Source organism: Mesoplodon bidens, assembly GCF_964165515.1.
Source record: "Mesoplodon bidens genome assembly, chromosome: 5".
Classification (NCBI taxonomy): Eukaryota; Metazoa; Chordata; class Mammalia; order Artiodactyla; family Ziphiidae; genus Mesoplodon; species Mesoplodon bidens.
Genome location: NC_138161.1, coordinates 115555412 through 115581328, shown reverse-complemented (window position 1 = coordinate 115581328; position 25917 = coordinate 115555412). Strand labels below are relative to the sequence as shown.

Genomic DNA, 25917 nt, shown 5'->3' with positions numbered 1-25917 from the left:
ACTTAGTAAGTCCCAACTCTGGTACCTGGAACTGGGACGCAGCAGTGAGCAGACAAGAACATCCTGCCCACATGGAGTTCCTGTCATCACCCTGAGAAGACTAGTCTGCTGGGCTCAAGGGGTGAATGAAAGACCCTTACAGTAGAGCTGGAGCTCGCAAACCACCTGCCCAAGGACCGAGTCCAGTCTTCACGTGGAGCTGTACTCAGCCATCATGTTGCAGTACTTAAAAAAAAAAAGAGACAGAGAAAACTTTTAAAAATTGCCTTAGTTGCTAACATTTAAAACTCAAGTGATTTAACAAATTTTTAAAATATATTTCTGATGTCTCTTAAAAACCAAAAAACCTCTTGGAAACCAGGGCAACCTGGCAGTCCTGACCCACACCACAGCGACTGTTTGGCATGGAGAAGCTCCTGAGTCCCCACTGCGCGCTCCCGTCTCACACCTGGGCTGCCTTCCTCGTTACCTCTGCCTATCTGGACCTTCTGGGTCAGAAGCCCTGCTGGTTTGGACCCTGCCTCATCCTTCTTTAGCAGTCTAGGCATTTTTCCAGACTTCCCAAGCTCTTCAAAGCTCAGTTTGAAATGTAATGTTCTGGATCGGTGGTTCTCAAACTACAGCACTGGTTCTCAGCTCTGGAGAGCTGAGAATTACCCGGGATGCTTTACAGGCGCCCAGCGTCCAGGCTGAACAGACCAATTTCATCAGACTCTCCGGGGCATGGGTTCGGGCACTAAGAGTGTTGAGAGCTCCCCAGGTGATTCTAACGCCTAGCCGTGGCTAACCATTATAGCCAGCATCAGCATCACCTGGAAGGTTTGTTAAGACAGACTGCTGGGCCCACCCCCGGAATTTCTAACGCATTGGGTCTGGAGTGGCGCCCATGAGTTTGCACTTCTAATAAGATCTCAGACACTGCTGATGCTGCAGGTCCACGGGCTGCGCTTTGAGGACCACTGCTCAAGGTTGCCCCTGAGTTCCTGTATTAGTTTCCTATGGCCACTCAGTGGTCACATTGTCTTCTTCCGTGTCAGTCTTCCTCTGCCTCTCTCTTATAAGGACCCTTGTGACTACATTTAGGGCCCACCCAGATAATCTCCCCCTCCTAAATTTCTTAATTTAATCCCACCTGTAAAGTTCCTTTTGTCGTATAAAGTAACCTTTACAGGTTCCAGGAATTAGGGTCTGGACCTCTTTGGGGGCCATTAATCAGTTTTTCTCCTACAGTTGCCTTTTCCATTGGGTCAAGTGTCCCCCGAGTGCTTTCTTTAAGGACATCAGGATCAGAGGCACAGGCATGAATACTGTCGTCATTTGGATCCCTTTCCAGAGCAGACCCTGAGACAAGGATTTGGGTGCAAGTGGTGTGCTTGGGAGGTGATCCTTGTAGGGCATTGGGAAACCGAGACAGGGAAGGGAAGGCCGTCAGTCCTGGGGGAGTTCACGAGCCGATTCCTGCTGTGGGCAGCTGGGGCTCAGATCTCCTGGGACCTCAGGGAGACAGGGGACTGGGATATTGATCCACCAGCTCCTGGGGACATGCTTCCCCAGGCAACTTCCACGACTGGGGAAGCCTTCTGGCACAGTTACAGGTGCTTGTGACAGGAGCTGGCAGCCCACGGGGCCTGGTGAGTGCAGAGGCCTATGACAGGGAAGCAGCAACATCTGCCAGCAGCTGTGGTCCTGCTGGCCCTTTTGCAGTTGCTTGCCCACCCGCCCCTTCTGGACAGCGGCGGTTACAGCTCAGCACCCCCCTGCTGTGATACCAGAGCTGGGGTCCAGTAGCTAAGGGAGCCGCCACTAACACTAATAAAGTTACCTTGCATAAAGCACTGCTTATTTGCTAGACTCTTTACGTACCTGACTTCTAATCTTCACAACAATTTCACAAGACATTAGTACCCCAGTTTTACCAAAGAGGGGACTACCATTCAGAGAGATGCAGTCACTTGCCTGAGGTCACATAGTGCCAGGGCCAAATTTCCAAATCAGGATTTTCTGGGCCCCAAATTATTGCAGAGGCAGAACAGCCTATTGATTAGGAGTAGGACCTCTGGTGCCATGCTGCCTGGGTTCAAATCTTGTGTCTCCCTTAGCTTTGTGATGTTGGGCAGGCAAATTGCCTTCTATGTGCCTCAGTTTCGCTGCCTGTAAAACGGGGCTCAGAGTAGGGTTTCACTCACGAAGCAGTTGTGAAGATTAAGTGGGCTAATTAGGAACACAAAGAACTGTAAAAAAGTGCCTGGTGTGTGATGTATAAACCTTTTCTCTCATTATGTCTCTACACATGCCGGGAGGTCATGATTTCCCCTAAGGTGCATTTGCGTCAAAAGGCAAAAGTCCCAAATACAATACAGACAGTAACTTTTTACTTAAAATATCCAGTGGGTTAAGGCCAAAAGAGGGGCTCAGCTTTCATCCATTTTGCATTTGTGAACCAGTCCCTAAAGCAGGGACCCATTGACCAGGGAAGGAGGCTCTTCTCGTGATGACCAGCTTTCCCAGATGGCTTTAAAAATACACCTGGCCCTATTCCATCGCCCAGCCTGGACCTTTTGACTCCATTCAAGCCCGCCCTTATGTCTCCACGGCAACCAACATAAGCACAAGCGGGAGGCAGGTGCCCGGAGCTGCGACAGCTGCAGAGGAGGCCTGGTGGCTGCTGAGGGCTTGCACCATGAACCAGCTGAGGTCTGAAAAAAGCGAGGAGAGAAAAGAAGGAACCGTGAATGGGAGCTGGACAGGCCCCTCCCCTCCTGGGTCTCCCTGCTCCTTTCCTCACGCATCCTGACACCGCTCACCTGGTCTTCTTGGCATCTTTCTGAGAAGTCTGGAGAGAGCACTGGAGCTTTCCTGCTGCAGCTGGTAGATTTCTCTTGGGACACATGCTCCAGGAAGGACCTTCTGAGACCTGGCATGGAGGTCTTGGAGACCCAGGCGGATGGGGGATGGGGTGATGATGGCCATGCTACCTGTGGAGGCCTACCTGCCGGACTGGGGCTTTCTTACTTTCCTCTGACTCAGGGTTTCTTCAAGTGTTTGAGGAGGTATGAGGGGCCTCTATGAGGGGCCTGCCAGGTGCATCATTATTGTCGAGAGTTCAAACCAGCCTGCCCTTTTTGCCCAAACTGAACTGGCTCGGTTTCTGAGATCATCTGCATTGGGGTGGACCTCACAGGGTGGCCCCCAAAAGGCCTCCAGATCCTCTGTGGTCATCCGGAAACCAGATTCTCCGCTGCTGAGGTTAGTGTTCAGGATTTAGGGGGGTTCCAAATGAGGACAACCCTTTCCCTCCTGTCCGCCTTCCTGAGAGCTGTGTCGGGCAGGTCGTGGCGGGGAAAGTCAACAGTGGACACGAGTGTCCTGAGCAAAGGCCTTGGGTCTGGGTGGCGCTCTTCCACGCTCCGTGGCTGCCCACGAAGTGAGCACCGGGAGGCCGAAAGGCTGGACGATTCAGGCCCTGGCAGCGCTTTCCCCAAAGTGTCTGAGTAAATGATTTCTTTTCTTTTTTTTCCTTCAATATCCGAGTTGACTGTCCAGCCCACGCTTCCTCTGCTGCGCAGTCAGGAAAGCGAGAGGGCACCTGCCTGACCGGCATGGGGCCTGCTGCTCAGTCCAGGTCCAACTAGAATGCGGCGGCCTGGGGACGGTTAGCCAGCGGGCTTGGCCACCTGCCTGTTTACTGATGTTCCCTGAGAGGGAACAGTGGCAGTGCTAAGGCACGGAGGTGGAACTCGGGAAACCTGGGTTCTCTCTCTGACCTGCCACTGACTCTAGGACCCGTGTACTGTTGGACCAGCCATTTGCTGCCTGTGAGACTCAGTTTTCTCATCTGTAAAATGAAGGGATGGACCAGATTCCAAAAATCCTTTTAGCTGTAGACTTTCTTTGACTTTGTGGCTCGCAAGTCACTTGCTAATTTACAGAATTAGCTCCTCCACAAAGAAGGGGTCTCGGCACATGTTTCTCTTCCGAGCATCGGCACCTGAGAACTCACGACGTGGCAGGAAAAGGCGTGGGGTTCAGGTTCAGACAGCTGTGGACTTGAGTGACATCTTTGTGACCCACTGGCTGAGTGATCTTGGCCAAGTGGTCTTGGTTTGCTTTCTTAGCACCTCAGTTTCCACCTCTGTAGAATGGGGTTAGTAAGTGTACCAGCCTCATCAGATGGCAGTGTAGTAGGTACAGAGCTTTGCGCTGTGCCTGGAACATAGTTAAGCTCTCGGTCAGTGGTTGCAACCATTATGCCAAATGGCAGTGAGAGTGTTGGAATCTAGGCTGCTTGCCTTCTCCCGGGATGATGCGTTTTTACTCTAATCCCACCTGCTCTTATTCAGCGGCTGGAGAGGTTTGTTCCTGGTGCTGAAGAGTTTCAGAATTCAGAGTCTCCATCGAAAGCCTGCACTGAGCGGGAACCATCACAGTGCATGGGCTTCAGAACCGGAGGTCTGGGCTCAGAAGCCCAGCTCCATAGGACCTTAACTGTCAGAGCCTCAGTTTTCCTCACCTGGAAAAGGGGGGCATAATAGAGGGTAATTCGAGGGATTGTGCTGAGAATCAAAGGAGGAAGCATGGGAGGGCACGATCTGGAAAGCACGGGCTCACACCTGAGGATGACGCCTTAGCTACTGAGTCCTGAGCTGATGGGCACAGTCCACCCACAGACGCCTCCCTGAGCTGTGAGGGAGAAAGCTCTCACCTCCCCAGACAGGGTGAGCACACTAGGAGCCCCCAGGGCGCTGCAGCCTGAGGGCATTCCCCCCACTGGAAGTTGTGCAACCCTGTGTGGATCCAGCTGGTAGACAAGTCACTTCCCATATCCAATTCATCCGAGTCAGGAGAACGGGGCCCTCTGTCCACGTGGCATCTGCCTTGTATTGAATAACAGGCTTGCACCCTTCCAAATGGACAGCAATGTCAAATCACCAGGCCTGCCAGTGTGGGTCCTCCTGGGAAATCAGAGGCAGATTATTAAACATGAAAATTTCACACGGAATGCCAGCAAACGGTGGCTGACTTGACAAAGATGCTCAGTTTTCTGGCCGCATACCCATCTGCTGCCACTTTGCATTTTGTTTGACTTTTTTTTCCTACATGAGGCAATAAAATCCATTTGAATGGATTCAGACCATCATCATCCTCATCATCCTCATTAGCATGTTTAAATCTGTCTCTGTCTCTAAATTAATTATGACTATTACTTGATAAATGTAGCTTTTGATACACATCCCATCAATCAAATGACCAATTTTTATTGCACCTCCTACTATATACTTAACTATTATATTGAACAAGAAGATTCACAAGACAAACTAACACAAGGAGCCCATAGTCTGTTTGTGACATTAAAATAACACAAATGGATGGGACTTCCCTGGTGGTCCAGTGGTTAAGACTTTGGCGCTCTTGATGCAGGGGGCACAGTTTCGATCCCTGGTCTGGGAACTAAGATCCCACATGCCTCATGGTGTAGCCAAAAAAAAAGAAAAAAACACACAAATGAAATAATAAATGAGAAGTGAAGTGGGTCATGGCAGCAGTATCTGGGGTGCACAGGTGGTTGGCATTTGAATGAACAGAGCAGTGAAGATAAGTTGATCTGGGTTCAAGTCCCACTCCCACCGTGCATGTTACTTATGTTACCGAGTGTTGCGATAGGTGATGTTTGCAGGCTTCATAGTTTACAGAATGTTTTTGTTTCCTGCTTTAGGTCACAGATAAAACATTTTCTGGAAAACAAGCAAACAAACAAACTTACATCTTCTACCAGAATAAAGCACAAATCAATTAAGATTTAAACATAAGATATGAAAGCATAAAATTATTAGAAGAAACTTTGGGGGATTTGGGGGGTAATTTTAGTGGGGGGGGACCCAGAAGCCATAAAAAAAAAAGGCTTCTACAATCAGTTCTACCAGATAAAAAGAAAAAATTTGTGTATAGGAAAAACAATTAAAAAAACAATGTCAAAAGACCAAAACAAACTGGGGGAAATATATGCAAGTCATATCATAAAATGATGCTTTTTAAAATATATTTTTTGGGCTTCCCTGGTGGCGCAGTGGTTGAGAGTCCGCCTGCCGATGCAGGGGATGCGGGTTCATGCCCCGGTCTGGGAGGATCCCACGTGCCGCGGAGCGGCTGGGCCCGTGAGCCATGGCTGCTGGGCCTGTGCGTCCGGAGCCTGTGCTCCGCAACGGGAGAGGCCACAACAGTGAGAGGCCCGCGTACCGGGAAAAAAAAAAAAAAAAAAAAAAAATATATATATATATATATATATTTTTTAAAAAATGTATAACGGAAGACCAACAACCTAATGGAAAAATGGAATAAATACATATGGCTCTAAAACGTGTGAAAATATCCCAGCCTCATTCACCGTAAGAGAAATGCACATTAAAACCACACTGAAGTGCCATTTTTCATTCATCAGATGGGTGAAATTCAAAAGGTCTGACATCACGTGTGCTGGTGAGGGTATGTGGAAATAGATACCCTCATCCACTGCTTGTGGGACGGAATGTGAATTAATGGAGACTTTGTGGAGATGAATTAGGCATCATGTGTAAAAACTACAAATGCACACACTATTTGACCCAGCAATTCTATTCTAGAAATTCATCCAATGGACATGCTTAACAACATATACAAAGATGCATGCAAAAGGTTATTCTATTGTATCATTGTTTTGTTGGGTTTTTTTTTTTTTTTTTTTTTTTTTTTTTGCGGTACGCGGGCCTCTCACTGTTGTGGCCTCTCCCATTGCGGAGCACAGGCTCCGGACGAGCAGGCTCAGCGGCCACGGCTCACGGGCCCAGCCGCTCCGCGGCATGTGGGATCCTCCCGGACCGGGGCACGAACCCGCGTCCCCTGCATCGGCAGGCGGACTCTCAACCACTGCGCCACCAGGGAAGCCCCTTGTTCGGGTTTTTTTGAAGCGTAGTTGATTTACAATGTTGTGCCAGTCTCTGCTGTACAGCAAAGTGACTCAGTTATATACATTCAGACATTCTTTTTCATATTCTTTTCCATTATGGCTTATCCCAGGATACTGAATATAGTTCCCTGTGCTGTACAGTAGGACCTTGTTGTTTATCCATTCTGTATATAATAGTTTGCACCTGCTAATCCCAAACTCCCAGTCCATCCTTCCCCTCCCCCTCCCCCTTGGCAACCACAAGTCTGTTCTCTATGTCTGTGAGTCTGTTTCTGTTTCATAGATAAGTTCCTTTGTGTTATATTTAATTTAATTTAGTTTAATTATTTATTTAAAATAAATGTACGTATTTATTTATTTATTTATTTATGGCTGTGTTGGGTCTTCGTTGCTGCGCGTGGGCTTTCTCTAGCTGTGGTGAGTGGGGGCTACTGTTCGTTGCGGTGTGCGGTCTTCTCATTGCAGTGGCTTCTCTTGTTGCAGAGCAACGGCTCTAGGTGCGTGGGCTTCAGTAGTTGTGGCTCGCAGGCTCAGTAGTTGTGGCACAAGGGCTTAGTTGCTCCACGGCATGTGGGATCTTCCCAGACCAGGGCTCGAACCCGTGTCCCCTGCATTGGCAGGCAGATTCTTAACCACTGCACCACCAGGGAAGTCCCCATTTGTGTTATATTTTAGATTCCATATGTAAGTGATATCATATAGTATTTTTCTTTCTCTTTCTGACTTACTTCACTTAGTATGATAATCTCTAGTTGCATCCATGTTGCTGCAAATAGCATTATTTCATTCTTTTTTATGGCTGAGTAGTATCCCATTGTATATATGTACCACGTCTTCTTTACCCATTCATCTGTTCATGGACGTTTAGGTTGTTTCCATGTCTTGGCTATTGTGAATAGTGCTGCTATGAACAGAGGGGTGCATATATCTTTTTGAATTATAGTTTTGTCTGGGTATATTCCCAGGAGTGGGATTGCTGGATCTTATGGTAATTCTATTTTTAATTTTCTGAGGCACCTCCATACTGTTCTCCATAGTAGCTATACCAACTTACATTCCCACCAATAGTGTAGTAGGGTTCCCTTTTCTCCATACCCTCTCCAGCATTTGCTATTTGTAGACTTTTAAATGATGGCTATTCTCACTGGTGTGGGGTAGTACCTCATTGTAGGTTTGATTTTCATTTCTCTAATGATTAGTGATGTTGAGCAGCTTTTCATGTGCCTCTTGGCCATTTGTATGTCTTCTTTGGAGAAATGTGTATTAAGGTCTTCTGCCCATTTTTCGATTGGGCTGTTTGTTTTTTTTGTTGTTCTTGTTGAGTTTTATCACCTGTTTGTGTATTTTGGAGATTAAGCACTTGTCTGTAGCATCATTTGCAAATATTTTCTCCCATTCCATAGGTTGTCTTTTCTTTTTTTTTTTTTATGGTTTCCTTTGCTGTGCAAAAGCTTGTAAGTTTGATTAAGTCCCATTTGTTTATTTTTGTTTTTATTTCTATTGCCTTGGGAGACTGACCTAAGAAAACATTGGTACAATTTATGTCAGAGAATGTTTTGCCTATGTCCTCTTCTAGGAGTTTTATGCTGTCGTGTATTATGTTTAAGTCTTTAAGCCATTTTGAGTTTATTTTTGTAGGGTGTGAGGGTGTGTTCTAACTTCATTGATTTACATGCAGCTGTCCAACTTTCCCAGCACCACTTGTTGAAGAGGCTTTTTCCCGTTTTATATTCTTGCCTCCTTTGTCGAAGATTAATTGACTGTAGGTGTGTGGGTTTATTTCTGGGTTCTCTATTCTGTTATGTTTATCGTTATGCCTGTTTTTGTACCAACTCCACACTGTTTTGATTACTGTAGCTTTGTAGTATTGTCTGAAGTCTGGGAGAGTTATGCCTCCTGCTTTGTTTTTTTTCCTCAGGATTGCTCTAGCAATTCTGGCTCTGTTATAATTCCATATAAATTTTTGGTGTACCATTGTTTATATCAGCAAATGTTTGCAAATCACCCAAATGCACATTAGTACAGGGCAGGGTGAACAAATTATGGTTCTTCCAAATGAAGGAATATTACATAACCATAAGAAAGAATGTGTATGCATTTTATGCAGTAATACAGAATACTCTTAGAAATACTGTGAAGTATCACAGGTATAGTATTATATTACAGGTAACCGTTTGAGCAAGAGAGGGAAATATTATACCTACTTATTTGCTTCTGTATGCAGAAAATATTCATGGAAGAATACACAGGAGGCTAATTGATAATAAATAATTGGAACTGGGACAGGGTAGGAGAGTTTTCAAGTATATGCATTTATACTTTTTGAATTTTGAATCACATGAATGTATTACCTTTTCTAAAGAATTAGACAAAATCCCGTACATACATACAAAACAGAGCCTCTCATCTGGAGCACAGGATGGGATTTTTCTGTCTTTAAAAGTCCATTAGACCCAAATTAGCAAAGGGAATTGAGATCTCAGAGACTTTCCAGAATGGTAGAATCACATAATTATAGCAGTGTTTATAAGGTTCCTTTTGCCAACTTGTTCAGTCAGTAAGCTCTATTGCTCAGTTGAGTTCAAGGGGGTCAACCCAAGGTCCCCCACTTTCTGGAATCCAGGGACTTCAGTGACTCATGAGACCAATGGGTAGAAGTGTTCACTGTGCCAGTAGGCAGCCACGGGCACCCAGGGACCCTGCTTCCCTCTTCCCCACCTGCTGTGGACCCTTGGATAACAATTACTGGAGGTGATGGGGCAGGGGTGGAGGCTCTAGGGAAAGGGCTAAGTGAGCCACATGGTTTTGAATCATAAGTGTCCGTAGAGCTGGTGGAAATACAGGGTCTTTCCACTCAGCCCCAGTTGTCAGCACATGTTTGAAACAGCCAACCCTTTGGGCTCAATGCAGCTGGAGGGTTTCATCTCTGACCTGTGGCCAGATCTCCCGAATAACTCTAGAAACTTGGCCTCCCCCATCAAGCCAAAGCAGAAGAGTTAATAGGACTCACTGATTTATCCTGGCCGCCATAATCAAATTCAGAGCCAAGGCACAGCCAGCCCTGAGGAGGTTTCTTGATGTTCCCTCAGTTCCTAATAACATTGCCTCCTTCTTCCTCTCCATTTACCACATACCATTTGGTCAAATTAGAACTTGAACTCAGAAAAGCAGATGCCTTCCTTTAGATAACATCCAAAAAATTCTCTTGTGGGAGGAAGGAGAGATGGGTTTGTCTCCTTAGATCTACGCACAAGGCAGTCACTTCTGACACATGACTTACTACAAATTAATGGCCGGTGTGAGGTGATTTTCCTTCATCCTTGTGGCTTGGGCAGCCTTATCGGGGGTGTGGGGTGTGGAAGGGGATATCCACCTCATGTCTTTCCTGAGGATTTGGTTACTTGCTCAAGGTCTCCGGATTAATGGCTACAGGCTCCTCCAGGCGATGCTGGTGTCCTGGTTCTGTGTACAGCTCCAGAGTGCCCAGATATTTGCTAGCAAGGGTGTTGGATGGCCCACCCCCAATCCTAACCCTGTGGAGGTAACTTCTGGTTCTCTGTTGCCTACTTAACTTTTTTTAAGTTTATTCTTTTTTATTAGGGAAAATCCCAAACATTCAAAAAAAAGTGGAAAGAGTTGTCCAGGGAACACCAGTATGCCTACTGTTATGGGCTGCCTTGCATCTCCCCCCTCCCCCAAAATGCATATATTGGAGTCCCAACCCCCAATACCTCAGCATGTGACTGTATTTGGAGATAGGCCTTTAGAGAGGTGACTAAGGTTAAGTGAGGCCATAGCAGTGGCTCTGGTCCAATCTGACTGGTGTCCTTATAAGAAGAGGAGATCTGGACACACAAAGAGACACCGGGGATGCTTAAAAAGAGCAAAGGCCATGTGAGGACACAGGGAGAAGGTAGCCATCTGCAAGCCAAGGAGAGAAGCCTTGGGAGAAACCAAACCTTCTGATACCTTCGTCTTGGACGTCTAGCTTCCCAAACTGCAAAAAATGTATTTCTGTTATTTCAGCTGCCCAGGTACTTTACTATGGCAGCCCTAGCAAACAAATACACCCAGCACATAGATTCTGCAGTCGTTATCATTTTGCTATATTTACTCTATCCTCTATCTGTTTATCCACCTTATTTTATTCGATGAATTTCAAAATGAGTTGCAGATCCCTTGCTCACCTTGAAGAGTAAACTATTCAACAGAGAAAGTAAATGCACACATGACTGATCCCTCTCTGTGGCCAGGATAGTCAGGGAGGTCGGACTGCATTTACCAACCAGGAAACTAGGACCCGAAGATGAGTGATCATGAGGTTTGGTTAGAAAGACACGGGACTGGGTGTTGGAAACGCCTCCAAGCCCAGCTGGCTGGGACACACCTGCATTTGTCTGAGGTTCCCTGCTCATTCTCGCTGGCTGGTGAGGGTGTGGGGCAAGGTCACCACTTTGTGCTGGTCACCTCCAGAAATCTCCAGGGTCAGACATCTGGATTCAGCTGATGTCTTCAATTCAAGACATCTGGCCAACTACCTACCAGTTGTGTGTGACCTCAGGCGCATCCTTAGATCTTGACCGTCATCTGGAGATGAGGCTGATGATACTGATATCACCGCGTGCAGTGGCTGTGGGGACCAGGGAAGGGTACCGGATGCTCACGAGTGTTCCTGTGGCTGGTGCTTCACCCCCCCATTGGTGTAATGCCACCTGCTGTGACAAACAAACGCCAATATGTCCGTGACTTTGTCTAGTCAAAATTCATTTTCTGCTCGCCGAAGAGTCCAGTAGCCCTGGTTGGGGGTGGCCAGCCTCCTCACTGACATCCAGAGATGCAGGCCCTTTCCATCCTGGCTCCAGCATCGCCCAGGACCAGAGTCTCCTGCATCCAGGCAGAACCATAGGTGGTTCAGAACCATAGCTCCCTCACTGCGGGGGAGATGGGCAGTGCCACTGCTTCTCAGGGATAGCTCTGGCCTATGGGGTGGCGGGGAGCACACATTCTGGGGGAGTTCCAGCCTTCTCCTCACAGCCCCAACTCCGAGGAGGTCCTGGGATGTAAAGTCAGCGGCTGGGGGTTAAGAGTAGAGAGAGCCAGCCACCAGGGAAGGGCCAGGTTGGAGGGCAGCCGCCTGGCCCACAAGAGCAGGGAAAGCAGCAGGAGCGGGGAGGGCAGTCTGACAGGGAGCCATCCCCGGGGCTGGGGAAGCGGCCACCAGGAGGCCACCTTCTCCCAGGGCTGCACGAGAGTCCTGTTGAACTCTGACCCCAGTCCTAGCCGTGTGGCCTGGACCAATCTGAAATTTACAGATTTCTCTTCTGTAAATTGAGGGTAATCATTCTCTGAGGATTCAGGGCGATAATGCGTGGGCTGTGCTGAGTCCGGTGTTGTCACTGTTTCATGGATTTTGCTAAACAAGGCCCAGCAAGTAAGCAGCGCAGATGCCACTCCTTCCTCTCATCTCTGGGAGGCAATACCCATAAGTCGTGACCCTCTTTCCTCAGAGTCCTTCTCAACACAGTGTTCCAGGAAATCTGCACCCATCGTTGGCGTTAGCAGATGATATGAAAACTCTTTGTCCTCCAGAGGCTAGACCGTGGGCGTTTTTGTCTCTCCGTCCTGGTGGCATAGCAAGGGCTGGACACATAGTACGTGTTCAATAAGTGTTTGTGGGCTGAAGTAGGATATGTTACAGGGCTCTGCTGTGGACAAAACACTGGATCTGTGTCAAAGAAAAGATGATTCTGATGCTTGGGGGTTTTTTTTGTTTTTTAAGAAGGATATGTATTTATTTTTGCTGTGTTGGGTCTTCATTTCTGTGCAAGGGCTTTCTCTAGTTGTGGCAAGTGGGGGCCACTCTTCATCGCGGTGCGCAGGCCTCTCACTATCGTGGCCTCTCTTGTTGCGGAGCACAGGCTCCAGATGCACAGGCTCAGTAGTTGTGGCTCATGGGCCCAGTTGCTCCACAGCATGTGGGATCCTCCCAGACCAGGGCTCGAACCCATGTCCCCTGCATTAGCAGGCAGACTCTCAACCACTGCGCCACCAGGAAAGCCCAATTCTGATGCTTGTTGAAAGAGTAAGGGAGACCTTGATGGAGACTACTGCCGTGGGTGGCAAGACTCTCTCAAGAGGGGAGAGAGATTGGGCTCAATTCTGAATTGAACAGGAACAAGTGGGGATTTGTAGTCAAGGAGCAGATCGAGGGGTTGGTAGATGGAAAATTACCAAGAGACCTCAAGGGTAGGGGGATCTTGCTAAAGCCACTTAACAGGATTCTTGCTGAAGGCAGCCCAGGTGATAAGGAATCAGGGGTGGGGGAGATGAGGAATTTGATCAGATATCAAGGGTGAACGGATCTCAAGGGTGGCGATTCTCTCTAAACTGACTTAGCAGGCTTCTTGCTAAAACTGGACTCAGCAAGGAAGCCCAAGGTGGGGGCCTGGTTCAGAGCCTGACCAAAGTTTGGTCAAGGAGAGCATGTCTGGCAGTGAGAAGACAGACCCCAGGTCCTCCAGCCTACTTCTGGGGAGTCTGAGTCCTTGGGAAGGGTGCCGAGTTAGCCAGGCCACACAGCCTCTCTGGGCAGCAGGGGTGGGAGACACGGCCAGGGGAAGATGCAAAGCAGACTCCACTTTGGGGGCTCATCAGGAAACAGGCCTGCATGTGGCAGCAGTGGGGACAGGGGTGTTGGCCTGGTGCCTGGGAGGCAGTATTCCAGAAAGGTCTTCTGGCCTGGGTGATGAATTCCAGAGCTGTGATTAAGACAAAATACTGTGAATATGACACCTGCTGACAGCTGCAAGAAGGCCCCGGAAACTTTTACTATGAATTAGATTTTGCAGGCAGCTCTGCTGGGTGAGCTAGTGCTTGGGCCAACAAGAGGCTGCGTCGAGGGCAAGGACTGCTCTCCAGGGGAGAAGAGAGGAGAGTCTCAGGAACCATCTCTCCTGGGAGAAGCCGGGGCTGGAATGGGCTTAGAGCGCATCTGGTCCAACGCTCCCATTTACATTTGGGAAAACCAACACCCAGCACGGATGTGAGTTCTCCAAGGTCACGCCGCAAGTTACTGGCCACACAAGACTGGAGGCCAGGCCTTCTGATCTCAAACTGGCATGCTTGGCTGAGGGGCAGTTAGGCAGTGAGCACACCTCCAGGTATTGGACTTAAGGAAATTCAACTGCTAGTGCCCGGAGAGACGGAGACAGAGAATGAGACCAAGTTAGAGATAGCGAGACAGAGAGAGAATGGGATCGAGGCAGGAAAGAGAGTCGCAGAAGGAGGGAGACAGAAAGAGACATTGGTGAGCCTGAGACATTAGGTTGGGAGTAGAGACGCGGACACCTGCAGGGCTGGACAGGACCTCAGTGATCCTCTAGTCAGCCACCTTCGTTCGGACAATCATGAAACAAAGTATAGCTGAGTGGTTTACTTGTGTAAACCTTTTGAGGAGAAGTTTGATGTGGAATGGTAAAAAAATAAATGCTTCAGGTGCTTAAAATGACAAAACTTCCGTCTCTAAGGGTTTTTGAAATGAGGCTTGAAAAATTGAAGAGCTGCAGGAACAGGCCCTGGCACCGGGGGATCTGGGTAAATGTGATGCAGAAGACCTTTCTGCCCTGGGCTGGGTTTCAGGACTCCGTGCCCTCTGTGCCGTCTTCCCTGATGTTTCTGCGAACAGAGGGAAATGCTCCAGACAAGGAACAGAGCCTAACCCTCTCCTCCCTCATTCCTCCCATCATGGTACCAGCAGATATATATACTTTTTAATATTTATTTATTTATTTATTTTGGCTGCACTGGGTCTTAATTGTGACATGTGGGATCTTTTAGCCACAGCATGAGGACTTCTTAGTTGAGGCATGTGAACTCTTAGTTGCAGCATTTAGTTGTGGCATGCGTGTGGTATCTAGTTCCCCAAGCAGGGCTCGAACCCAGGCCCTCTGCACTGGGAGTGTGGAGTCTTACCCACTGGACCACCAGGGAAGTTCCCCAGCAGATCTTCTCTACTTTCAAAGCACAGCTCAAATGCCACCTCTTCCAGGAAGCTTTCCCTGATTTCTCACTTGTGTCCCCTGCCCCAACTGGTACCCATCACTTCTTCTTGTAAATCCCTCCAGACATCCCAGCCCCATGTTAGCCGCTTTTATTTTTCCACCTCGTACAAGTTATCTATGAAAATGTTGACAAAAGAACCCCTATTCTGTGCTAGGAACTCCAAAAACCTTGCTCTAATCCTTACAACGAATGAGCTAGGTGAGTTTCACCATATCCACTCGACAGGTAAGTAAGCCGAGACTCTGAGAGAGTGAGTAATTTCCTCAAGTTCAGATAGCCAGTAAGTGGCAAAAGCAGGGCTGCAGCCCAAGTTTGCCTAACTCTAGGGCCTGTACTCTTTCCACAACACTGACTGAGACGTTCCGAGGGCAGGGACTGTGTCTAGTCATTGTGTCTTGCAGGCATTTGGCACTAACTCACTGTGTATTTCTGAATGAATGAAACAGCAGATGAATGAATGAATACAAGAAGTATCCTTTCTTTTGAAGGTTGTAGCTCAGTGGTCGGCAAACTAAAGCCTGGGGGCCAAATCCAGCTTGCCTCCTATTTTTGTAAAGAAAGTTTCATTGCAACACGGCCACACGCATTCCTACCTGTGTTGTCTATGCTGCTTTCATGCACCATGGCAGAGTTGCGTTGCAGCAGAGGCCATGAGGCCCGTAGAGCCTAAAACACTCTCCGGCCCTTTCCAGAAAAAGTTTGCCAACTCCTGTTATAGCTCATGGTCCTTACTAAGCTGGTTAAAACAGCAGTGCTTACTGCTTTTATGATCTAGAATATTCTGTATGTTTGTGTGCATGCTTGTGCATTGGGTGCCTATAAAATGTCAGATTTCCACGTGTATCTGGTATATGTCACTTAATCATTTTACAGGGAAGTTTCATCTCAAAAAGTTTGCCTCATGGGCCCTTTGAAAAAATATATATAAATACAAATTTAAAAAATTAAGTTTAGCTTTGTTGCCAGCACTGGCATAGATGTGGTGACATTCCCTGGAGCGGAGGCAGGCAGACTTCCCCCCACCCCACTCCCACGGCAGCTGGGGTGACAGTGAGGATGGCTCTGTGAGGCTTGCCAGAGTGCAAAGCAGCCTGTTTAACGGGTTACCCTCCGTTTCCCCTCTGCTGCAGGGGCATCAGTATCCTGGGCTCCAGCCCCACCTCCTCCCCTGGGCTCTCCCTGGGGAGCTCTTCCTCTCCCAAGCCACCCCCAGTGCATCCTCCTGAGAGGCCAGAGCTCTGCCTCCCGTTCCTGTTCCTGGGAGCTCAGGACTGGCCTCCGGACCCCTGGCATCTGGGGCAGAAGCGACACCAAAGCAGGGATTGTCCGACTCCCACCCCAAATGCCCAGCAGGCCAGGCGCTGGGAGCGCTGGGGGCGTGACAAATCTCAGCCAGCCTCCAGTGGGTGTCCCCCCGCCAGTCCGCCGGGGCCTTGCCCATGATGATGGGACCATCCCTCAGCCGTACTCACCTGCTCACCATTTCAGGACTGCTCTGTTACTCAGCTTGCTGCTTGGGTGTGTTGTGTGAGTGTGCGTGTGTTTGTTGTTTTGGAAAAAAGACTCTTGGAAAGCAAACTTGTTCTGGAGGTTTCAGCAGCCTTTAAATTTTAAACTCCTCCGCCGGTGTTGGAATTGCAACGTAAAGGGGTTTGACATTGGAGTTGATGGGGATCTTGGCGCACGTGCGTGTGTGTGTGTGTGTGTGTGTGTGTGTTTGTGGATGTGTGCCTCTCTTGTGATCCTGAGTGGCAGGCTGGCAGCTGCTGCTCCCTTGGCTTTGAAGTAGCATTGTGTTCTGTGGTCCGGGGCCACCCTGGCACCGGGTGGCCAAGACACTCTCCATCTCTCTCTCCTGGCTGGCTGGCAGCTCCAGGCTGGGTCATGCAGCTCACTGTCATCCCAGGGGCAAATGTCTTCTCTGTAGGCTGTGTCCTCACCTGCCTCCCAGCCCTGCTCAGTCAAATCACAAGACAGCAAACTCCTAACATGGTTTTTCAGAGACGTTCAAATACCTTCAAGCTCTAGGATCAGAATATTTTTCTCAAGGTGTACGTGGTATGAATGGGGTTGGTGTGAAGAAAGTTGTAAGGTGCAGCCTTCTCTGGAATCTGTGAATCGGGGAAAACCAGGCAAACTGCCGCTGGTCAGGCTGAGAACTTGGTTGTAGCTGAGCCATCTGACTCACGGTCAGAACCCTTAGTGATGCTCCGAGCATGTGCCCTCACCTCTCCTCTCTTCGGGCTCTTGCCCGAGCGCAAGTTCCAACAGGCAGGGGAGGCCCAGAGCGGAGGGGGTGGAAGTAATGAGCCCTAGCAGCTGTGGAGCAGTTAGTGCATGGCTGCACCTGTAATTTTCCCAACCTGCAAAGGCAGGATGTGTGTCACGTCTTTCCTTTGCTGCCTTCTAATGACACATTTGCTTGATTTGAGGGGTTGCTGCTTGATGCAGAAAAAGGGGGCGGAAACAGAAAAGGCTGTCTCTAGTGCCCTACTGATGGGCTGGTCTGGTGAGTGAGAGACCCAGCTGGACACAGGGGTGATCCTGGGGTCATATGTGTAAAAAAAGGACTTTGGAGGTGGTTTGGGCCAAATTCCTTGTGGTGCAGATGGGGAGCCTCAGGTTGAAGAAGGGAGTCGTGCCGGGTCCCATGGTCACTTGCACCTGGACTCACACCTTGATCCAAGTCCCTATGTTTCCAAGAGTAGGTCAGAGTGAATCACTTTCCAAGGATATGCACCAGACTCAAGTGCGTAGTTCGTCCAAAGGGCAAAAACAGCATCAACAACAGCAAAAAGAAGAAAACCCAAATGTTTGCCGAAAGCCTGCATTACACTCAGCATTGTTTCTACCTGTGATGTGGCCCTGCAGTGGCCACACACAAAATGGCTTTTGTGTCTGTAAGTCAGGGCGGGCAGTCCCGAAACTCCATGGGGGTTGGCATTTCCAAGGCAGCTGCCTGGGGCTGAGCCACGTAGGGCACCCAGGTTTCTGCAGGCGCCGTGTACACACACCCACACACACAGGATTGTTTCCATTACAACAGAGCCTCTGGGGCTTTCCAGGCTGGACCCGAGCTCAGACACGACTCCACGGAGGCAGCCTAGTCCGGAGAGACCCGCAGGCCACTCAGATGACACCAAAATAGACACGTGAAGGCCTGTTTTAGTGATTGGGAGGAAGAGGCGAGGGGAAGCTGTTCCCAAACACGTCCACCTGATGGAAATATTCTGAGCTGGAATGAGCTGGAAATAAACTAGACGGTGCTAAAAACAAACCTCTCCAGGGAGCTAGGGGGCAGGCAGAAATAGATGGTCCTCACCTGCTGAAGATGAAGTGGGGGGAGGGGGAGGGGACAGAGGGAGGGGGAGGGGTGGACAATGCAGTAGCCTCGGCAGGAGCAGCTGGTCGTGTGTCTTCCCTAAGGGACCTCCAGCCTCCAGGAGGGAGTGAAGGAGGGACGGCTCTCAGGGGCCAGGGTCTTTCATCAGTGGAGGCTGCAGAGGGTGCGGACTGCAGGAAGCACCGGGGCCCTATGTGGTCTGGAAACAGGAGTGATGAGCAGTGCGCCTTCGGTACACGAACCTGCCGCCCCCCGGGTGCCCCTGGCTGGGAGAGGCTGTGCGGAGAGCCACAGCTCAGCCCTTGCTGAGGCCCAACCAAGGCGGAGGAGAGGCTGCAGCTGGGGCCGGGGAAGGGCTGTGGAGAGCTGCCCGCCTGCCCCAGGCCAGCCACAGCAGCTTACACTCTAGGAGAGAAACAGGGAGAGGAGTGCCATTGCTGCTGACGTCAAGCCTTGTAACAACACAGCGACCTGGCTGCCTGCCCTCCGGCTCTGCCGCGGCTCCTCTTCTTGGACACAAACAGCCTCACAGAACGACAGCCAACGGGGCCACTCTGTGACCGTGATGGATCAAGATAAAAACAAGCCTACTCTGTCACCATGCCAGACACGGACACAACAAGACTATCCCCCAGCCAGCGGGCCCTCTGTCCTTGCTCACGTGGGTAACTGTGCTGCTGCTTTATGCCCACAGCTCCTGTCTCCTCTTCTTCTGGATGAGAATTAAGATGTAGCCACAGGACTTCCCTGGTGGTCCAGTGGTTAAAAATCTGCCTGCCAACGCAGGGGACACGGGTTCGAGCCCTGGTCCGGGAAGATCCCACATGCCGCAGAGCGACTAAGCCCGTGAGCCACAACTACTGAGCCCGAGTGCTGCAACTACTGAAACCCACGCACCTAAAGCCTGGGCTCTGCAACAAGAGAAGCCAGTGCAATGAGAAGCCCGCACACTGCAACGAAGAGTAGCCCCCACTCGCCACAATTAGAGAAAGCCCACGTGCAGCAATGAAGACCCAACACAGCCAAACAAACAAATAAATAAATAAATTTATTTTTAAAAAAAAAAGATGAAGTCATAGACTAACCCTCATGTCCTGACAGCAGCCAGTCCAGAGCAAGGCCAGACTTGGCTTCCCCATAAGCTCCCGCCAGCATCACGTAGCAAAAGCCCAACTCCTAGAATAAATCCTTCCTCACGGCCTCTTACTGAGATGCCGATGGGTCCCCTAGTGTGCGTCCTCCCTCATGGTGATGAGGCACTTTTTATCTCAGGTGGTTGTTCCAGGAACCCCTGGCCTTCTTCTTAGCTCCCGATCTTTATTTCCACACACATGCAGTCATAGTGTCCAGATCAACACGAAGGACTCTGGAACCAGAGTTCAAATCCTGACTCTGTCGCTTACTAGTTGTGTGACCTTGGGCAAGGTCACCTCTTTGCCTCAGCTACTGGATCTGTAAAATGGGGATGATGATCATGGTAATAATAGTACTTAACTCTCAGGGTTGCTCTGAGGATTAGGCGAATTTATATGTGTGAAGAATTTAAATGGTGCCTGGCATGTAGTAAATTTTAAAAATTAATTCAGCAAAGATTTTCGGAATATCCAGTGTATGCCAGGTGCTGTGCTAGACCCTGTGGATCAAAACTGATGCCCATCCTCACAGAGAGCACAAAGAAACACCCCATGGATAAGAGCTAACATGGGGTAAACCCGGAGAAAGCATAGCAGGATCCCTCGGTCTTGGCCTGGGAATCGAGGAAAGCTTCTTGGTGGAGGGTGAACCTGACAGTTCTCGCTGTAGAGTAAGAGTCTCCAGGACGGGGCTGGGTGTGGGAGGGCAGAGTGGGCCCTGAGCAGAGGGCGTGGCAGCTGCCTACAGGCAGGGGCCCATTTAGGCACCGCTCTGCCCCCACAAGGCCTAGTCCAGTGCCTGGCACAGCACAAGCACAGATGAACAAATGTCTCACACTAAAGCTGGAAGCTTTCCTCACAACCAGTGCCTTCTCTGACTATTCTATCTTAGACTCTGACCACTGTTGCCCCAGGTGCCCTGCAACATCAAAATCACCCTGCTCCTTCCTCCTCTTTCACCCCTGCAGTGCACTGACCCCTAGTTTCTTTCTCCCCAGGTTGTTTGCATGGCCCCTTCCTTCCGGCCCTCACTGCTTCCATACCAGCGCGGGCCCTCCTAGGATATCTCCACAGCCAGCCTGCAGCCTGCTTGCTGCCTGCCGTTCTCTGAGCTCTCCTTGCCCACCTTGCCCCTACACCGTCTTTCCCAGCACCGTGTTGATCCTATTACTCCTTCACTCAGCACCTTCTGTGGCTCCCTACTACATTTTTTTTTAAGTTTATGTTAACCCTCTTATCTATTTATTTATTTTTGGTTGCATTGGGTCTTCGTTGCTGTGCGTGAGCTTTCTCTAGTTGCGGCGAGCGGGGGCTACTCTTCGTTGTGGTGCACGGGCTTCTCATTGTGGTGGCTTCTCTTGTTGCGGAGCACAGGCTCTAGAGCGCAGGCTCAGTAGTTGTGGCACACGGGCTTAGCTGCTCCACGGCATGTGGGATCTTTCCGGACCAGGGCTTGAACCCGTGTCCCCTGCACCAGCAGGCGGATTCTTAACCACTGTGCCACCAGGGAAGCCCCCCTACTACATTTTGAATAAAGCCCAAACCCTTTGGTGGGGGATCCAAAACTGCACGATCTAGCCCCAAACTAACTTTCCAGCCTTCCTCACTTACTCTCTTCTTTCCAGATTCTCCTCTCCCATTAGACCTACACCTTAAAACTTCTTGCTTCTGTGCTCTATTTAACTTATTTAGAGGGTCTGCCTGCCCTTGCTCCCTTCCAGAGAACCTTCTCCCATAGCCTCAGTGGAGCTGGCAACACACCGAGATGCTGCTGAAGATTGGGCCTGGTCCCAGGTGGGTCTGCACAGCCACCCCAAGGACCTGTCACTTGGCTGGAAAAAATGTGTAGGGCCATCAGAGTCCCCTCATGGATATTTGAAACAAGAGCCACAAAAGGATGTTCCAGGCAAAACAGATGCTGGAGGTAAAAGATTTGAGGTGAGACTCGGTCAGCCATCATGCAGTGATGGGGGAGTGAAGATGCAAAAAAAGACAGGGTGGGTCAGCCTGTGGCAGTTAGTGCCCATCTTGCTCTCATAAAATAAAGGCAGAGCCACCTGAGTGAGGATGACACCAGTAAGCAGAGCCGAGAGGTCGGGAGAGACGATTCCTGCTGATGTCATTGAATTCCAGGTACAACCCTGCCAGAAGCCATCTGCCTGAGGACTCCTTAGTTACGGCCAGCAAGATGGCAGAGTAGAAGGACCTGAGCTCACCCCTTCTTACAAAAACACCGAAATCACAACTGAACAACCATTGACAAAAAAACCGCTGGAACCTACCAAAAAAATACCCTACATCCAAAGACAAAGAAGAAGCCACAATAAGATGGTAAGAGGGGTGCAATCACAATAAAATCAAATCCCATACCCACTGGGTGGGTGACCCACAAACTGGAAAACAATTATACCACAGCAGTTCTCCCACAGCAGTGAAAGTTCTGAGGCCCATGTCCGGCTTCCCAGCCTGGGGGTCTGGCAATGGGAGGAGGAGCCCCCAGAGAATCTGGCTCTGAAGGCCAATGGGATTTGATTGCAGGACTTCCACAGGGCTGGGGGAAATGGAAACTCCACTCTTGGAGGGCACACAAGGTCACGTGTCCACCAGAACCCAGGGGAAAAAGCAGTGACCTCATAAGAGACTGGGACAGACCTACCTGCTAGTATTGGAGGGTCTCCTGTGGAGGCGGGGGGCAGCTGTGGCTCACTGTGGGGACAAAGACACTGGAAGCAGCAGCTCTGGCATGTACTCATTGGTGTGAACCCTCCTGGAGGCTGCCATTTCCTCCCCAAGACCTAGCCCCACCCAACAGCCTATAGGCCCCAGTGCTGGAACGCCTCAGGCCAGACAACAAACAGGGTGAGAACACAGGCCCACCCATCAGCCGACAGGCTGCTTAAAGTCATCCTGAGCACAGCCCTGCCCACCAGAGGGACAAGACCCAGCTCCACCCACCAGTGGGCAGGAACCAGCCCCTCGCATCAGGAAGCCTGCACAAGCCTCTTGGATAGCCTTGTCCACCAGCGGGCAGACAGCAGAAGCAAGAAGAACTACAACCTGTGAGCCTGCAGAGCAGAAACCACAATCACAAAAAGTCAGACAGAATGAAACAGCAGAGGAATATGTCCCAGATGAAGGAAGAAGATAAAACCCCAGAAGAACAAATAAGTAAGTGGAGATAGGCAATCTGCCAGAAAAAGAATTCAGAGTAACAATACTGAAGATGATCCAAGATCTCAGAAAAAGAATGGAGGCACAGAATGAGAAGATGCAAGAAATGTTTAACAAAGACCTAGAAGAACTAAAGAACAAACAAACAGAGATGAACAATACAATAACTGAAATGAAAAACACACTAAAAGGAATCAGTAGCAGAGTAACTGAGGCAGAAGAATGGATAAGTGAGCTGCAAGACAGAATGGTGGAAATCACTGCCACAGAACAGAATAAAGGAAAAAAGAATGAAAGGAAATGAAGACAGTCTAAGAGACCTCTGGGACAACATTAAATGCACCAACATTTGCATTATAGGGGTCCTAGAAGGAGAAGAGAGAGAAAAAAGACCTGAGAAAATATTTGAAGAGTAATAGATGAAAACTTCCCTAACATGGGACAGGAAACAGTCACCCAAGTTCAGGAAGTGCAGGGAGTCCCAGACAGGATAAACCCAAGGAGGAACATGCCACAACACATAGTAGTCAAACTGACAAAAATTAAAGACCAAGAAAAAATATTAAAAGCAATAAGGGAAAAGCAACAGATAACATACAAGGGAACTACCATAAGGTTATCAGCTGATTTCTCAGCAGAAGCTCTGCAGGTCAGAAGGGAGGGGCACAATATATTTAAAGTGATGAAAGGCTAGGACCTACAACCAAGAATTCTGTATTCAGCAAGGCTCTCATTCAGATTCAACGGAGAAATCAAAAGCTTTACAGACAAGCAAAAGCTAAGAGAATTCACCACCACCAGATGAGCTTTGCATCAAATGCTAAATGATCTTCTCTAAGTGGAAAAGAAAAGACCACGACTAGAAACAAGAAAATTACAAATGGAAAAGCTCAACAGTAAAGGCAAACATAAAGTAAAAGCAGGAAATCATCTGTGCACAAATATGCTATCAAAACCAGCAATCGTGAGAAGGGAGAGTACAAGTGCAGGATACTGGAAATGCATTTGAAATTAAAAGACCAGCAACTTAAAACAATCTTGTTTATATACAGACTGCTATATCAAAACCTCATGGTAACTGCAAACCAAAAATCTACAATAGATACGCACACAAAAAGGAAAAAGGAATCCAAACACAACATTAAAGTTAGTCATCAAGTCACAAGAGAAGAGCACAAAAGAGGAAGGGAAGGAAAAGGACCTGCAAAAACAAATCCAAAACAATTAAGAAAATGGCAATAGGAACATACATATCGATAATTACCTTAAATGTAAATGGATTATATGCTCCAACCAAAAGACATAGATAGACTGGCTGAATGGATACAAAAATAAGACCTGTATATATGCTGTCTACAGGAGACCCACTTCAGATCTAGGGACACATACAGACTGAGAGTGAGGGGCTGGAAAAAGATATTCCATGCAAATGGAAATCAAAAGAAAGCTGGAATAGCAATACTCATATCAGACAAAATAGACTTTAAAATAAAGACTGTTACAAGAGACAAAGAGGGACACTGCATAATGATCAAGGGATCAATCCAAGAAGAAGATATAACAATTGTAAATATATATGCACCCAACATAGGAGCACCCCAGTATATGAGCCAAATACTAACAGCCATAAAATGAGAAATCAATAGTAACACAATAATAGTGGGGGACTTTAACACCCCACTTTCATCAATGGACAGATGATCCAGACAGAAGATCAATAAGGAAACATAGGCCTTAAATGACACATTAGACCAGCTGGACCTGATTGATATTTATTGAGCCCTCTACCCAAAAGCCACAGAATACACATTCTTCTCAAGTGCACGTGAAACATTCTCCAGGATTGATCACACGCTGTGCCACAAAGGAAGCCTTAGTAAATTTAAGAAAATTGAAATCATAACAAGCATCTTTTCTGACCACAACACTATGAGATTAGAAATCAACTACAAGAAGAAAACTGTAAAAAACACAAACATGTGGAAGCTAAACAATATGCTGCTGAACAACCAATGGATCACTGAAGAAATCAAAGAGGAAATTAAAAAAAGACAGGGTGAACAGATGCACAGAAGGAAGCATAAGAGAGGAGAGGGGGAGAAGAGGAGGGGGAGGGGGAGAGAGAGGAGGTGGGAGTGGGGAGAGGAGAGACTGGAGGGAGGGGAAGGAGAGGGGAAGAGAGAGGACTGGGGAGGAGAAGAGGAGTGCCAGGAGTTTCAGTTCCTGCTCTTCCTAACATCTGGCAGCTTTATGATAAACCTCCCTTTTCTCCCACCTGAGCCGGTGTGAATGAACTTCTGCTTCTGGCAGTCAAAGTGGCCTGAATAGAACGTTGTCTCTACCTGCTGCCTCCCCCTGGGGAGCCTTCCTCCTCCATCACCCCTGCCCCATGCAGTCCTTCAAGGCCTAGCTCTAGTGCCCCTGACTGCCCTAGACAGTTCCTGGGTCTGGAAGACTTCCTGTCTGAATCTTCCCCAATCTTCCAGAGCTAGCAGGAATGCCACCTTCTCCAGAAAGGCTCCCATGTCCCTCCCAGCTGGTCATCACCTCTTCCTTGCTTCTCTGAATTCCCTCAGTTCCTTGTTAACTTACCTGGCCTGGGGCAGATGCTGCTTTCGTGTGGGAACCAGATTCTGTGGACTGTTCATGACCAAGCCAATCTCCAAACATGGGATAAACCAACAGTTTCTAATGGGGCCATTTTGTTTTATTTTGTTTGTTTGTTTGTTTGTTATTTTTTTATTTTTATTGAATTACAAAGTTGCGTTAGTTTTTGGTATACAGCAAAGTGATTCATATATATATATGAATATGAATATATATTCATATATATGATATATACATATATATATGAGATTGTTTTCTATTATGGTTTATTACAGGAGATTGAATATAGTTTCCTGTGCTATACAGAAGGACCTTGTTGTTTATCCACTTTATATATAGTAGTTTGTATCTGCTAATCCCAGACTCCTAATTTATCCCTCCCCCATCTTTCCCCTTTGGTAACCATAAATTTGTTTTCTATGTCTGTGAGTCTCTTTCTGTTTTGTAAATAAGTTCACTTGTATCATTTTTCTAGATTCCACATATAAGTGATATATTTGTCTTACTCTGACTTACATCACTTAGTATGATAATCTCTATGTCCATCCATGTTGCTGCAAATGGCATTATTTCATTCTCTTTTATGGCCAAGTAGTATTCCATTGTATGTATGTACCACATCTTTATCCATCCATCAGTGGACATTTACATTGCTTCCATGT

The 25917-nt window shown here is 48.3% G+C and overlaps 2 protein-coding genes across 4 annotated transcripts in view; both read left to right on the top strand.

The window, feature by feature from the left end:
• Positions 1 to 25917, top strand: part of COLQ (collagen like tail subunit of asymmetric acetylcholinesterase) — a 67076-nt gene that overhangs the window by 5525 nt on the left and 35634 nt on the right. Inside the window, exon 1 of one of the 2 annotated variants that reach the window (XM_081235961.1) lies at positions 16429 to 16519. The exons of the other annotated variant lie outside the window; for it this stretch is intronic. Within the exon in view, the coding sequence (XP_081092087.1) occupies positions 16441 to 16519 (79 nt within the window). The 5' untranslated portion in view covers positions 16429 to 16440. Of the gene's footprint in view, positions 1 to 16428; positions 16520 to 25917 lie in introns of those variants that run through there. 2 annotated transcript variants of the gene reach the window in all.
• Positions 1 to 25917, top strand: part of HACL1 (2-hydroxyacyl-CoA lyase 1) — a 100911-nt gene that overhangs the window by 71464 nt on the left and 3530 nt on the right. The gene's annotated exons all lie outside the window — the stretch shown is intronic.